Consider the following 15,902-nt stretch of genomic DNA (forward strand, 5'->3'; position numbering starts at 1 on the left):
GCAAATACATCACCCTCTCATAACACCTGTAATATTTCCACCAAGTGTTCCAAGTGCCTTTTTAAAAATGGTTTTGCAAGCCCCAAAGCCACACACAACCCTCCTGCTGCCTCCCCTAAGCTAATAATTTGATTTTGGCTGGAGAGTCCTTTGTCTTGCAAACAGACAAAAAGGTAGAAGAACTCCCCAGCAGCTGGAAAACTAAAATAAATCCCACCTCCCCGCAGGTTTAACAGCCATAAAATTCCTCAGACAGGTCCTTGCTGTTTGCTGGGAAGGTTTAACAGCCTCCCCTAACGCTAAGCCCACGCCAACACTTGCACTCAGTGTTTGTTACATCTGGTTTACAAGGCAGAAGCAATTACTGTAGCACCGGAGAGGCAATTAAGGTAATTTCTAAAGTAATTAACATAAGTGATAATGAGGAATTTGTGAGCGTCAGTGTTGAACAAGCTAATCTTTAGCTTAATTGCTGCGTTCCTCTTGTAGACCATGCATTTTGCATGAGTTGGATGTTTGGCTTTGGTATCTGGGAGCAGGAGCAATAATTGTACGGAGAACTATGAGAGGGAGCTGGGGTTACTGAGATCACAGTGGCACACCTGTCCAAGCCTTGAGCCCTGGGTTGGGGCACCTCAGAAAGGGCCAACACGTTGCTTTCATCAGTATTGTGACAGAGCACGTGCAGCAAATGGCTAAAATCATGTCGTTCATTTAATCACAACATGTATTTCTGTGCGTTTTCTTGAAATGGAGCTTCACAAAGGGAGCTGTATTTCTTTGTCTACCTCACCTCAGGACTGCTGGGAACGTGTGCAGGCTCATCTCTAGGCAATGGTTCTGGTCCTCTGAATTTTTAGCAATTCAATAGCATTTGCTTTATATGTCTTCACTGCAGACCTGCAATTATGAGTTAGATACCCTTGCCTTCACTTTTGGTGTTATAGTGGTGTATGGAAAATGTTTGTGGGTCTGTGAAACACAGCCTGTCGTGGAAGCTGTTGGGATCACAGGGAGCCACTGCCAAGGCAGTGCCACTAGTAAAAGACCAGTTATTTTCACCTTTGTCAGCACAATCTCATTTTGAGGGGGGGAGGAAGGTTTAAGAAGTCACTATTTTTGCTGTTCCTGGGATGAAAGGTTCCACTAAGCTGCACAGGCAGTTGGAGTAAAACTGAGGAAATCTGTGGTAGGGACTGGGGGAAGCAGAAAAGGGAAGGTGTCTCTTTGCCTTCTCAGACCAGGAGGAAAGGAGAGGGAAAGTATGAAGTGCAGTAGAAATGCAGGGGTGTTCTGTCAGGTATCCATTCACATGATCTTTCCTTTCCAGGTGTCCAGCTCTGCCAGTCCACAAACCACCTTGGAAAGCCACGTGTTCAATGTTGCTGTTCTGCCCCAGACACCCAGAGCACCTCAGCTTTCCCTGGGCTCCTCTTTGCACATGGCTGTAAGTGATACACCAGACAGCTGGAGTAGGAATGGGAAAACAAGAAAGGTTAGAAGAGTAAATGGTGGGGAGGGTGGAGAAAATACAATGGAACGTTGAAAAACTCGGTATTAAAAGTGATGAATGTCTAGACTGTGTTAATGGAAAAGGTGATCTTGAAGTTTAAAGCTGATTTTGTAGGCTCAGACTTTGGGGTAAGCCTTCTCCACGTGTCCCCATCACATGTGGGTGAAGTCCAGCCTTCCCTTCTACTCCTGCTGTCTCCTGCCTGCCAGACAGGACCAGGAAAGGCCAAAGGAGGTGGTGGGAGAGGGATGAGTGAAAACTCCGTGGCCCAGTGGCCTTGTCAAGGTTTAAAATAGCGGTGACCTTTCCCATGGTAATAAAACATGCTCAGACTGCTACTTGGAGCAATGTATCTTTCTGCTCCCGACTTTCTGTTGTTGTCATTATTGACGAAATTGATGGGAGAGATGTCTGGCAGAGCCACGAGGAGCTGGGTTTTATAGCTAATTACACACCACAAAATTCAATAGGGCCATAAAATACGCTTTACCTCACCACCTGAGAGTCCTACCTTCGGGAGAGACAAATAGGCCTTGGAGGCAACCGGGAAGCAACCATAACCTTAAATCTTTCTATCATAAGATTGCACTTCCTTGCCTCAATGTGATGGAGTTCTGTTCATTTGTCTTCAGCCTCCTTCAGAATTAGACTTCCAATATGTGAAGTCTTCCCATCCCTCTAGTCTTGACTTGTCCTGCTGGGAAAGGTCAGAAAAAGTTTGGTGACTCTTTGGTGGTTAAACTGGACATAACATAGACACTGTTTTTTCTTCAAGTTACCTGTTCCCCCCATGTTGGTGAAAGGATTTTATTCCTGTTCCTGAACCTTTCATGTTCCAAAGCAGATTAATTAATTGCCTGTATCCTTAATTTAGCTCGTTTTCTCCTTATTTTGCTCAGGATTATGAAATGAGCTGGATGCTTTTCATACCCACTGAGCTGTTTAATTCAGTGACTTCTTGGAGCTGTTAATTCTGCAGGATTAAGGTTCATGAACACATGCAAATGAACTGCTTTTGGGCACCTAAGTCTTTTCATGCAGCACCCTAATTCCTGTAATGTCTTGCCTGCCTTTGGCTCATAATAATCCTGTTATGGAAGGATCAGAGCGGTTTTAGACAGGTTTAAAACAAAGGGGGAAAAGCTACTCTCTATTCCAGTGAAAGGTCTGAGTCATTTTTAGAATTACTCTTAAAAGAAAATCAAGTCCAGCCACATCAGACTGTACCAGAAAACTATGTAGGCAGTGACTTATGTCTTTGTCCAGGGAGGTTTTGATCAAACTAGGTTTTCCATTCTCTCTTTTTAGTTGCTCTAGGTCAGAAGAGAAACCTGTCCAGCTGTGAGTGTGGAGGTTGTACATCTGCAGGGGACAGGGTGTCAGCTTTGGGGTTAAGAACTAGGCCTTTACATTCAAAGATTGTCTTATATTTAACTTTAGCAATTCTCTTTCAATGCATTTTTGGGTGAACCTTTCCTTGTCTCTGGCCTTGATGCTCTTGGTCTAATGTGTTTATTGAGGTGCTGGAGGACCGTGTGACAGTGATTGAGCCCCATCACCTCTCCTTTGTAGACCCAGAGGTTCCCAGTGAGAAAATCCTGTTCAACGTGACTGTCCCTCTTCTTCCTGGCCAAGGCAAGTGACCCTGTTCAGAACATGGCAGAAAACCATGTTTCCTGAGCACAGCTCATTTTCCCCTCGAGCATCGTCCTGTGGAGGCACCTGTTAATCTGTCCAGCCTCCTTCCTTGGCTTCCAAACACCTCCTTCCTTAACCCCACTTGCAGCCGTGGAATCAAGTGGCTTCCTCCTGTTCACGCTGGTCTCTCTGCCTCCGTAGGTATCGTGGAGCACAGGGACAGGCCTCTGTCCCCTGTCAGGTATTTCACCCAGGCAGACATAAACCACGGCAAGATTGCCTATCGCCCGCCGACCGCAGCTCCTCACCTGAGGGAGATCATCGCCTTCTCCTTTGCAGGTGAGGCTCACTGTGTTCCCTGTAGGACCTACAGGGAGCTGGACTGCTGCTGTTCCTCCTTGGGGAGGAGAGACTCCTGTCTGGCTGAACGTCAGCACTTGCTCTCTCCAAAAGTCTCCAAATCCATGTCAGTAGGTGCTTTCCTGTCCCGCCCGCAGTGACTCTGTGCTTGTGTTTTGTCCTGCCAGGTCTCCCAGAGTCCGTGAACTTCCGATTCACAGGTATGTGAACCACTTGCACTTTTTATCCATCTGCCTTTCCCATTGCCTGCTACTCCCTGGCCTTCCTTCTGCTGCAGGCACGCCTACGGGTGCTCGGTAGGAATTTCTGGAAAAACACATGCCTGGGGAATATTAATTCATCTGAGTCCCAGCAGTGTTTTCTAGAAGCTGAGCTGCAGCTTTAGTAGAGACATCTTTTTCCAGTGGTTTCCTGGGATCCATCCTAAAAGCCTGATTCATTCCCCCTGTGCGAACAAGGAGTTTTATGCTGTTGTTTTTTTTAATACAGCGTGGAGACATATCTGCAATTAAATTGCCATGATAAGCTGCTTGCTTGTTTAACACATCCTTCCCTTTCCGTATGCTTTCTGGCTTCCACCACCATGTTCTGACTTAGGAGCACATCTAACAGATCTGTGGAAGACAGGATGTATACACACAGACTTTCAGAAGTTTTAGAGGAGTTGAGTTAGGGGCAAAGATAAATGCTCTTGGCAGGTGTGAACTGTGTGTCCATAGACAAAGGTGTGGCTTGGAAAGGTGGGAGAGAAGTCAGCGATGTCGGGTGGTGGTTTTGTACAGAAAGGTGCATTTCCCACGTGAGAGTCCCTGCAAACCCATCCCTAAAACACTCAGCCACGGTTTCTGTCTGTGTGCAGTGTCTGGTGGAGAAGACACAACCCCAGAGATGGTGTTTGTCATTCACCTGCTCTCTGCAGAGCAGCAGCCTCCAGTCTTCCAGATCGCGGCGCCGTTCCTGGAGGTCAGCCAGGGGGGCCGAGCCGCCATCGGTGAGTGGGGAGTGAGGTTGTTTGGGATGAGCCACTGCTGCTCGTGTCAGGAAGTTCTCTGGGGGTTTGTAGATACTCCCCTGCTCTATGAACATGTGCACATCTCTCTCCTAAGCCGAGGGTTTGCACAGGGGTCTCTTGTGAGCCACAGCAGCAATATGGGCATCATCAGGAGACTAATTATTTCCATGAAACCAGCAGCTCTTGGCTTAGGGCAGCTCCAGAATTATTTTACTTGTCATGTACTGACTGAATTACATGGTTTTTGGCTCCAGTCACAATAACACCTCACAAACCCTGAAGGATATCCCAGTGTAGTGTCTGAGGAAGCTGAAGCCACGCTCTCTTTCCCTGGCACAGGGATCCAGTTGGCTGTGAGCGACACGGATACAGCTCCCGAGGGTCTTTTCTTTGAGCTGGTGAAGCCTCCCCATCATGGCATTGTGCTGAAGTACAATGCAGGAGTGCAGGAGCTCATGAGAGCGGGTGAGTTGAGTAGGAGTTCGCCTCAGTGCAAGTGTGTGCCTGTCCACATGGCTGGTTTAGTTGACCAGGAGTAGAGTCAGATAGCCCTGGCAGATATGGATGCATCCATAGGGAAGCCCTATCTAGCTATGAGCTCAGAAATCAGCTGGGAAGAAAGGAGGATGGGTGCCCTCCCTGAGAATCTGGAGGAGTCGCTGTGTCTGTGGAACTGGGAAGTTAACAGCTTTTCCTCTGCCCTGCCAGCTCCTTAATAAATGTCCTCGTAACTCACAGCCCTGTAAGGATGGGATTAAATGCCAGTTTAGTACGTGGTTAAGTCTTCTGCTAAACTGGGGCCTTAGGTCATTCAGATTGGATTCCTGCTCTGAACAGAGTCTTCCTGACTTGTGCTGTTTGCTTTTGGGAAGGCGACGCCTTCACCTACGAGGACGTCACTCGGAATGCGCTGCAGTACGTGCACGATGGCTCAGCAGCAGCAGAGGACAGCATGGAAATCTCTGTCACCGACGGTGTCACCACTGTCAGCACGGTGCTGAGGGTGGAAGTGTCCCTGCTGGACACCAACGGCCCGCAGCTGGTCCCAGGCTGCTTGCTGGCCGTCACCGTGGCCAGTAAAAGCTCCGTGACTCTCTCTCGGCTGCACCTCGCTTACACTGTAAGTTTTTATCTCCTCCCGAGCCCAGGGAATGCCGCCAGTCTCCCTTCCCTTGTCCCCCACAGCCCCTTCACCACACACCTCCCTGCTGTCAGCGTGGATTCTGCGTAGAGAGCCCGAGTTTTCACTGCTGCCAAGAGGGGAATAACAGACTCTTTCATCCCACAGGGATTTAAGGCTATCCCTGTTGGACTGTAACAGAGGTGAACTGCCATGCTGAACATGAGAGCAGAGTTAATCCCAGATTTTTCTGTCAAACGGACTTGCTAATAAAGCACATGCATTTGCTAAGTGTTAATCCTTTGAAAATTTCAGCCCCCTCACCCACCTTCCAAAATTGCCTGGTTCTTTTTCTGGGCAGATTTGAAGGGGGAAGGATTAAACAAGCCCAGATGCTGCACGGCTTGGTGGCTTGAGTTGGTCCCAGGGGTTGTGTGCTGTGCAAGAGTTATCCTGCTGGTGACATTCCCAGGAAAGGTGCTTTACTCCTTGCAGATGATTTAGCAGCCAGTGCATTAGCAGTGGGGTTTGGGTCTGAGATTGCAGTGCAGGTGTGAGGCTGGAGAGATCTGAGGTGGTGGCTGTCAGAGAGATGATTGGGGGATGTTTTTTCCGAGGGATCACTCTGGATAAAAGTCTGGGGTCTGTCCTGTTCTCCTTTTAAAAGAGGAAGGCTGACAAGAGAGTTATTCAGGTTTAATCTCAGTAAGAGAACAGTTAGGGAAAAGAGGATTTCATTCCTGACCCATATGGTGATTTCTGCTCGGGTCTCGTTTTTCAGCCAACCAGCAAAAACTCTTCTCAGGAAAGATGAGCTGTGATATCATAGAGGTGATTGTACTTAATGTAGTTGAAAAGAGGCAAAATCAGCTTTTATTTTAGCGTGAAGTACTTTGAAAATGAAAATACCAGGTTTATGTCTGGGAGACTGTGTTGATGTGATACCAGCGAACAAAGAAAACCTCTCTGAGCTGAGAGAAAATGAAAATACATTTTGTGGTAGAGTTTGAAAATGTCAACCCATTTGACTCTCTTCTCATCAGGAGAGCTTCATTTAATATTCATCCGTGGATCTGACCCAGCTAGGCAGATACAGTTCCCTGCAAAACACTTGTTCCTCCTTCCATTTTTAGTGGAGGAAAGCAATGGCTAATTTTCCCTGTTTTGATTTGGTTTGTTCCTTCATGTTTTAGGACAACAATTCTCCTGACTCAGAGATAAGAATCCAGTTGATATCTCTGCCTGCATATGGAACCCTCTTACAGATGTCGGGCTCCCACGATGAAGAGCTTTCCAAGGTTTATAATTTCACCATGGAAGATATCAACAGCCAGAGGATCAGGTAGCAAAGAGAGCTATTCTCCTTCAAGCCATGCCAGTTAAAAGCTCTGTGGGTTTTCCCCAGGGATCTCTGGGCTATGTTATGTTAGTGCAATGTTTCAAAGGTGTTTTTCCCTTCCTTGTCCCTTGTATCCTCTGGGATTATGGATAAGAGCATTTTCTCTGTGCAGAATTAGGTGTTTCTGCATGTCTGAAGTGCCAATACTTGGTGTAGCTTCAAATTAGGGGGATTTTTTCTATGTCTGTGATGTCATGGTGACACTTTAGGTAGGCAACACCTAAACCAGTGATTTAAAAGAATTCGGGGAATGAACATGAGGGAGGGTTGGGAACTGAGATGCCACCTCTCTTCCGGGAGCTGTGTGCTCACCTCTGACTGCAGGGGCAGGGTGTAGTTTCCTGACTGTCAGTGGAACTCCCTGACCTGGGCTGTGTTTGGTTCCACAGCTACTCCACCACGTTTGAGACCAGCAATCAGCCCGTTACGGACATCTTCCACTTCGCTGTTCTTGATGCTGACGACAACCGGCTGGACAGGCAGATGTTCACCATCACTATCACACCTGCCCACACCCTGCCTTTGCTCATTGCTTTTGCTGACCACATCACTGTAAGTGGCTGCCCAGGATACTGGAAACAGGGAGAAAAATGACTTCAAAGTGAGGAATTGGACAGTTTTCCTGGACCGAGGGGAAATCGCTGATAAAATAGGGTGCTGCACATACAATGCTCTGAACGCAAAGGGTTAACAAATCACTTGGAGGCCAGAGGAGGCTGACAGTCCACCTGCATCTCTGAACCTCCTCTGCTTGCACCTAGTCAGGAGCTGGTTCTCCCTAAAGTGTCCTGTTGATATCAGTGGAACAAGTCTGACTTATCCCTGTCCAATATTTTGTCCCTTATTTCACCAGCCTGTGTGTAAAGTCTGAAAACACCTGGTGCTTTGGACTGACACACAGCATTTCACACTCCTTATTGAAGCCTTTTGAAGCCACCTCCCTCCTTTCCAGCTTTGCATTCCCCCTCCCTTGCCTTCAAAAGGTTCTCTCAGCCAGAAATGCATTTTCTTGCCTTCCAAGAGGTCAGAGTGACTCTGCCAGTTCTCTTCCTGCCCTGATGAAGCCCTCACAGGCTCCTCTTGGGGGCCAGCCAGGCTTTGTTCTTCCTATCTCACCTCACCTCCCAGCTGATTTCCTACCTGACAGATCTAGGGGAGGATGGGACAGCACTCCAGAACCTGGGCAAGCCTATTCCATGGAGGCAGCCTTGTTCAGTAAGGATTTGTGTTGTGTGCTCTTGCTTTCCAGGTGGATGAGGGGGGCAGGATCCCACTGCTGGCTGGTCACCATTTAACTGCTGATTACGATACTGCTGCCAAGGAAGACCTGAGGGTCACAGTTGTCACTCTGCCTATCTATGGCTACATCCAAAACACCAAGACAGGTAAACTGCTTGGCTCTCTCCTCCTCCCCCTGGCTGGTTTGTAGCCCTAACAGGATCATGCCTATCATATCCCGTGGATGGGATCACTTGTGCTATGCCTAAAACTGCAGCTTCCACTCCAGTGCAGCAGAGTTTGCTTTCCTTAAAGATGTGGAAATCCATGTTGTAGGAAGTAACATCCATTCTTCTGCAGCCTTCACAATGTGCCATTCTTCTCCTAACCCTGCTGCTTTTATGTTTAGTTTATCAGTGACTTGAACACCCTTTCACTAGTGATATTCCGGTTTGCAGGTGAGAGTTTTGGCCCACAGAGTGAGTCTGCTGGCACCACAGACGCGTCCTTTTCCCTTCAAGACGTTCTGGAGAACAGCATTTACTACTTCCAGAGCGTCCATGAAAGCATTGAGCCCACGAGTGATGTTTTCAGCTTTTATGTGAGCGATGGCTTCAGCCAGTCTGAGGTGCAGAGCATCAACATCACGATCCAGGTACGCCTGTGCTCGCTGGCTGCCAGAGCCCTCTCCTTTCACACAGACACTTTTCAAGTGCAAACTTTGCTAGACTCTGGCTAGATTTGGACAGACTGGTGATGTCAGCACCAGTACTGTCATTTGGGAACTTGTATTTCATTCAGGTGGGTCTTTTCCCTGTGTTCATTTCCCTTTTTTGACTGTGTGTCTTTGTGCAGAGACAGAACGATGAGCCCCCCAAGATGGTGCTGGAGCCTGTCCGAGTGCAGGGGAGCTCAGGAGTGGTTGTCACCAATGCCTCCCTCAACCTGCAGGACTTGGACACCCAGAACAGTGAGCTGGTCATTGTGGTGAGCCAAAGTCCTGAGCATGGTAAGTCCCGACAAGCTGAGGAGGTGAGGGAGAGGAGGTTTTTTTGTGTCAGTGTCTGTCTGTCTTCATACCTGTGTGTGTAACAGCCCCCGATGTGAGAGAGGAGCCTGGCATGTTGGATAAAGCACATTTGGACCAGCAGCCATGGGATTGTGCTTCAGAACAGCAGAACTCTCTATTTGAGAGTTGTCCCTCACTCTATGGGGGAGGAGAAAGGGGGCCTTCATGCATTTCCCTGGGAAGTTCCCTGTGTGTTCCCCCCTTTCCTCTTGCCCAGCAGTGGCAAAGCCAGGCAGGGTGTCAGTGAAGGCTTGAGTCCCCAGCAGGCTGCCTTATTCCCATCATTTTGATCCGTCTGTTGTTTCCCAGGTCACCTCCGCAGGAGACAAAGCACGGCAGAGCCCCCAGAGCATGGGCATGTGCTGTCCAGGGGCTCTTCCTTCACCTACCAGGACATTCTGGATCAGCTGATCGTTTACACCCGGAGCGGTGCAGCGGCACAGACAGACGAGTTTGGCTTCTCCATCACGGATGGGCTCTACACACAGGCAGGGAGGCTGGAATTCTCCATGGAGCTGCCCAAGAAGAAGCCACCAACGTTAGCTGTCAACAGGGACCTGCGGCTCCCAGCTGGTACGAGGAGAATGGCGTTGCTCTGTAGTGCTGGATGGTCCAGTCTAAACCAGTCGCTTTGCTGGCCTGGCTGAAGCTGACTGTGCGCTTCTTTCCCTGGTCCAGGCTCTGCAGCTCCACTCACAGCTCAGCACTTGAAGGCAGCAGCTGGTTATTCAGGGGACTCGACGCTTAGATTTGTCCTGAGGAGGGATCCCAGCAGGGGCCGTCTGCAGCTGAGCAAAGCTGATAACCCAGTCCAGATCTCTGCCAAAGGACCCGTCAAAAGTTTCACCCAGGCTGATATAAACAAAGGTGAGAGTGCTGGATTTTAGATGGTCAGTGCAAATATATGTGGCTGGTTTAGGCAGTCCTGCAAGGAGCAGGGAGTTGGACATTTATGGGTCCCTTCCAACTTGAGATAGCCCATGATTCTATGGTCCTTATGAGAGGGGGAGGATGACCTGAAGCAGAGAAGGGAAAGGGAAAAGAAGTCCAATAAGGCTGTTAGAGCAGGGCAGAGAAACGTATCATTAAGCAAATGTTAAGAAATCTCTCTCAGCAGGGAAAAAGAATAAAGAGAGAAAGTAATGAAACTCAAATCCAGGAGCTCTGTCCAGCCCCAAGTCCCTCACCTGATGGTACCTGCTTCCAAACTACGAATGAAATGATGCAGCCTGTAATAAACCACCTCTTTTCTCCTGTCCCTCTCTCCAGGGCAAGTGGTTTACAGCCACAAGAAAGGGGATCCCGGCGGAAATTTCCCCTTCGCCTTTGATGTGATCGATGCAGATGGCAACAAACTGACAGACCAGGTTTTCCATATCCGTGTATTAGGTAAAAGACAGTGCTGAAGTTATGGTCTCTTTGCTGCAGAGCTCAGGACTTCACAGGTTCCCATCCCACATGTAGGGCAAGTGAAGATGTAGATCTTGAGGCGGAGTTTTGATGCTCTGTCAATTCAAAGGCCTTTGAAGTGAGGGGCATGGGGAGAGTTTGTGGGTATAAGGATTAGTTCTCAGACTTGTAACAAACTCACCGAACAGGTAGAAAAATTCCCCTTAATATCTTTGTGCAGTTTAGGTTGTCTCTGAGGCATTCTAACGTTGCCATCCCCTCAGTTAATGCCAAGATCCAAAGTTCCTGTTTCAGAATTATCAAAACATTTGTGTATGTGTGTTGTCTTTTGCTTGAGCACAAGTACCTGATATGAATAACACCAAAGGAAGGAGGGTGACTGTCTCCTAACTCAGCTTTGTATTTAACCCTTCCAGAGGACAGATTTCCCCCCTCCATCGTCACTAACAAAGGGCTGGTGCTGGATGAGAACTCGGCGAAGACAATCACAACCCTCCAGCTCTCGGCCACTGACCAGGACAGTGAACCCACCCAGCTCCAGTACAAGGTCACCCGGCAGCCACAGCTGGGGCACCTGGAGCACACGGCCTCCCCAGGTGAGCAGGGAAGTGTTTTACTCCATTGGGTCCTTGGAGCAGCAAGGCTTTTGACCCCTAGAGCTTCACTGTGGGAAAAATATGCTTGGAGGCTGCAGCACAGAATTCTGTTTCCCGTTAGGAATCAAATAGTCATTAGCCCAGAGAGCTGGAGAATAAGGTGAGCAGAGGCAAGGCAGCCTGAGAATCACAGGTGAGGATTTATTCAGCCTTTGGGAGAATTTATGCCCCTGTTCCTGCTTCTGCATGACAGGAAAGCTTTCAGCCTTTGCTGTGAATAGCACAGCGCCCCAGAGAATCCATCCCTTAATGTCCGTGGAAACAGAGCCCACCTTGGGGAACAGACAACTTGTTTTCTCTCCCCCTCTTGGCCAGTATGTTCCTTGATCCCTAAAAACCAGCTTCGTTCCCTAGCTGTGCCTGGAAGAGAGGAAGAGAACTATCCACTGAGTTAGTTTAAAAGGAAGCTCCGTTGGGGTGTGATGGATATGCTGGATAATGAATTCTGGTCCTTCAGAGAGGGGGGTTGATCAATCTGGTGGAACTCCTGCAAATGTGATCTGAATTTTAGAGCTGCCTTCTGTGCCTGCTGACAGTGTGAGCGTGCTGCCCCTCTCTGATGAATTAATCTAAATCTCAGCTGTCATATAATATGCTCTTCTGATTTAATTATACTCATCTAAGATTATATTTCTTCTTAGCATTAGATTTCTCATTAACATGAGATTAAAGTGGAACTATTTGCTGTGTGTGTTTTCAAGATACAGACAGTCCCTGTACAGCTAAGTTTTAATGTGTGGTTTGCCTCATCCTCTCATGTTGAAAGGGCAGGAATAATGAATGAAAGTTATAATAAGCAAACCCCCTGCTGAAAGTAAATTAAAAACTTGCAATATTTTTGTCCGAATTGCAAACTAAACAGTGAATCTTGTACTTTGGAGACCTGAGTTAAGGATTTTATTCCTCCTGTTATTTAAAATGTGATGATTCTGATTTCTGTGCTTTTTCCTGTCTGTGATGGACCGAGAAAGATAAAGAGTCACAGACTGGGAAGGAATTGTTTTCGTGATTTAAATGACCTAAACCTAAGGAGAGAGTACTGGAGTGTTCAAAAGAGAACCCAAGCCTTTAAAGCTAATGAGCTCTGAGGAAATCTTGGCTGATCATTCTGGTTTGGCTCATTTATTTATACCAGATCCTGATATCTTTTGTAGTGTGGCCAATACTTGTCAGTAGCCATTTCGGGTGATAGATTGGTGGCAAACTTTTTGTCGGGGTGTTTGTTGTTGTTAACAGCAGTAAAACTGTCAAACACAGCAGTGACAGTTAAAAAGCTCAAGTGCTTTTTAAAATGCTTGTCATGTCCCTTTCTGTGGCTGTGTCACACCTAATGGCCTGTAAAGATGTCACTATAAATCACCGTTGTAAATGGGCCTTAGTCTTTCTAAATGCAGGGGTACAAGGAAGGGCAGAGAGAGCGGAGACTTGGAAGGCATTTTGGAAAACTGCTGGGAGGCCAGGAGACCTTTAGCTCGTAGTCAGTGTTGCCATGGTTGGGTTAGTCCTGCCCAGCAGTGACAATCCAAGCGTTACATGAACCATTTTTCTCCCAGCTTCTCTGCCCCTCAGCCCCCAGAGGCCCATCCCCAACAGGGTGTCCTGACGGTGTGAGGTGCCTTCTTAAGATTGTAAGTCTAGGGAAAAGGCTGGACTTGATTTTGCAGAAGGAGTTTTCAGGAGGCTCTGTGCCAGCTAAAACCCTGGCTCAGCTGAGGTTCATGGGACAGATATATCCAGCTGTCTGTAGTTTTTCCCTGCATTGTTCTTTCTATTACACATTATTCTTTTTCCAGGGATGAGAATTAATTCCTTCAGCCAGGCAGACTTGGCCTCTCGCAGCATCCAGTACGTCCACACCAGTGACATGGAAAAGCACGTGGATGCCTTCACCTTTTCTGTGTCTGATGGGATGAATGAGGTGAGTCCCAGCGTGGCCTTTGCCCAAGTAAGAACAGAGGGGGCTGCTCTTGCTTCTGCTGTGAGAATTCCTACATCCCACAGGGAAAGCAGCGAGCCCTGTGCAGGGAACAGGGAGCCACCTGTGCTGCGGCCTCACGAGACTGGTTTACCAAGATCTGAGTGTCTGGTTTTCAGCTGCTTGCCAATTGCTCCCGGAGCTCAGCTTTGATCCAGTGCACTGACGACGTAGTGACGACAGTCAGACCCTTGGGAAATGTCTCCTTCCTGCTTTCTGAAAGAGGAAAATCATAGCTGCACATAGAGGGAGAGGGGCAAAGTAGAATGAGAGAGGGAGGGAAAGTGGATGCCCATAAATACCACAGAATGAGGGAGACTTAATCAGTGGGGAGGGATAGAAAAGGTCATGTTCACATGATCTGGGCTTAGAAGCTCAGATGTACTCACGAGACAAGGCTGAAATAAGTGACCCGAACTGGGGATCACTGTGGTCTTGCAGTGGAGTTGTACTCTTGGAGGGCTGAATTCATCACAAGAGGCTTTTCCTGCTATTCCAGGTGAGCCAGACATTTGACATCACCATAAACCCCGTGGATGACTCCTTACCCATAGTGCAAAGCCTCGGGATGACAGTTCAGGAAGGGGTGAGAAAAACCATCACCGAGTTTGAGCTTAAAGCAACAGATGCTGACACAGAGGTAAGGCAGGACTTCCCCTTGCCTCCTCCCTCCCCTTTCCTGCTGCACATCTGGGCTGTCAGGAAAATGGGCTTCTGTTTAAAGACAGGCCTGGCCTTGACACTGAGTTTACCAAGGATGGATGAAAATTACATAATATGGATGAAAATGACATTTCCTCTTCCACCTCCTGGGTCTGGCTGAAGGGCTGGCTCTACTTCACTGCTACTTCCCTGCAGCGAGAGCTCTCCTGGCTGCCTGTTACTGCCCTGAGCCAAAATCCTGCCCTAAGGGTTTTTGCTGCTTCTGCACCGGCAGCAGTGGCAAGGGGCACGTTGCCTGGAACCGCTGCAGGATAGGGGGGCTGCTCTTGTGTTCACAGAGCTGTCGCAGGGGTGGGAGCCGTCTCAGACCAGCCACACCGGTAGTTTGGTGTGATGATTTGTAGAGAGCCACCTTGGGAGAGGGATGAAGACAGGGCAGGGCTCAGGGGGAACCAGTTCGGTGTGCGGGGCTGCGTTAGGCCCAGTTGGAGACACTGCACTAGGGGAGCTGTCTGGGCAGGGAGTCCCTCTCCAGGCTGGAAGGACACGCCTGTCCTGGTGATGCCTTGAGCCCCTAATGTTTTTTTTTATTTTTCTAATATTTCTAAGACTTGTAAGTTTTATAAGTAGTGGAAGTAGATTTTAAAAGCAGCAACCCCCCCCTCCTTTGTCCCTTGTCCTTTTCCCTTTCTCTAGCACCCTTGTTTACACATTCCTTAACCCTCTTACCCCATTCTATGCTCCCTATATCAATCCTACCCCTGAATATAGCAGAAATGTTTAGTCTTTTGTCAAGGCAAGGCCTAGATTGTTGGCAGAACAGCATATCAGGGCCTAAACCACAGAATACGGTCAAGAATTAGGTAACTATGTACCTTTTGTGCTCTGATGAAGAGGAAGGTGGGATGAACACGGGGTCCCAAAACCCCCAGACCCATTTCTCAGGGGGTGGACCCCGGGGCGGACCAGAGTAAAGGCCACAGGGTGGACACATCTGGGATTGGATGGATGGTATTATAAAATGTAACCTCTCAGGCACGGCCTGCGCGCGTCGTGTAACATCTACTGCCTTGGCAAAATAAACCCTTTCTTATCTCACCCCTAATTAACTGCTCTGGAGATTTTTTCAGCACCAAAATTCCACGGCAACATGGTGCTGAGTCCATGTCCCGAGCTTTGCCACTCCGTGTCCTCGGCACAGGTTGAGTCGGTCACGTTCACGGTGGTGCAGCCGCCCCGGCACGGCCTGATCGAGCGCAGCAGCGCCAGCGGCCATGGCCACCAGCAGGCCACCACCTTCACCATGGGGGACATCTACCAGAACCGCGTCAGCTACAGCCACGACGGCAGCAACTCCCTCCGGGACCGCTTCACCTTCACCGTGTCCGACGGCACCAACCCCTTCTTCCTCGTGGAGGACGGGGGGAAGAAGGTGAGGGCAGGAGACGAGGTGTGAGGGAGACCTCGGTCCGCCTGGGTGGATGAGGCGCTGACTCCCAGAGTAACGTCCGCCTCTCTGAACTTTTTGTCAGGTCGTGACAGCAGCACCGCAGCCCTTCCAAGTGGAAATTCTCCCTGTGGATGACGGGACACCCAGGGTTGTCACCAACCTGGGTTTGCAGTGGCTGGAGCACGTGGATGGCAAGGTAACTGCCTGTCTGAGCTCAGCTTGGGTTATTTCTTAGGCTGTTCCTGGAGCAGGAGCTTCGCAGGTAAACATCCTGATCCCTCAGCATTTTTATTTTTGTGGTAGAGAAAATCCCTCGACCCCAGGGTATATTTTCAGCTTTGCTGATGGTGGAGAAGTCTTGATGATGTTCTGCAGCAGCCATGGCAGAGATACACGGCTTTCCAAGGATATGATGTAGG

The 15,902-nt window shown here is 48.7% G+C and overlaps 1 protein-coding gene across 1 annotated transcript in view; it reads left to right on the forward strand.

The window, feature by feature from the left end:
• The window catches only part of FRAS1 (Fraser extracellular matrix complex subunit 1), a 99,540-nt gene that overhangs the window by 70,079 nt on the left and 13,559 nt on the right, over nt 1-15,902 (forward strand). The window contains exons 31-50 of the mRNA XM_027741197.2: nt 1,331-1,447; nt 3,034-3,148; nt 3,353-3,490; nt 3,679-3,711; nt 4,371-4,502; nt 4,863-4,988; nt 5,396-5,643; nt 6,837-6,985; nt 7,432-7,594; nt 8,292-8,427; nt 8,719-8,915; nt 9,116-9,269; nt 9,639-9,902; nt 10,008-10,196; nt 10,599-10,718; nt 11,156-11,335; nt 13,189-13,313; nt 13,870-14,010; nt 15,235-15,465; nt 15,566-15,679. Of these exons, the coding sequence (XP_027596998.2) occupies nt 1,331-1,447; nt 3,034-3,148; nt 3,353-3,490; nt 3,679-3,711; nt 4,371-4,502; nt 4,863-4,988; nt 5,396-5,643; nt 6,837-6,985; nt 7,432-7,594; nt 8,292-8,427; nt 8,719-8,915; nt 9,116-9,269; nt 9,639-9,902; nt 10,008-10,196; nt 10,599-10,718; nt 11,156-11,335; nt 13,189-13,313; nt 13,870-14,010; nt 15,235-15,465; nt 15,566-15,679 (3,072 nt within the window). The remainder of the gene's footprint in view (nt 1-1,330; nt 1,448-3,033; nt 3,149-3,352; nt 3,491-3,678; nt 3,712-4,370; nt 4,503-4,862; nt 4,989-5,395; nt 5,644-6,836; nt 6,986-7,431; nt 7,595-8,291; nt 8,428-8,718; nt 8,916-9,115; nt 9,270-9,638; nt 9,903-10,007; nt 10,197-10,598; nt 10,719-11,155; nt 11,336-13,188; nt 13,314-13,869; nt 14,011-15,234; nt 15,466-15,565; nt 15,680-15,902) is intronic.

The sequence above is a fragment of the Pipra filicauda genome, unplaced genomic scaffold (assembly GCF_003945595.2).
Source record: "Pipra filicauda isolate LSUMZ 115617 unplaced genomic scaffold, ASM394559v2 scaffold347_size1265977_pilon, whole genome shotgun sequence".
NCBI lineage: Eukaryota > Metazoa > Chordata > Aves > Passeriformes > Pipridae > Pipra > Pipra filicauda.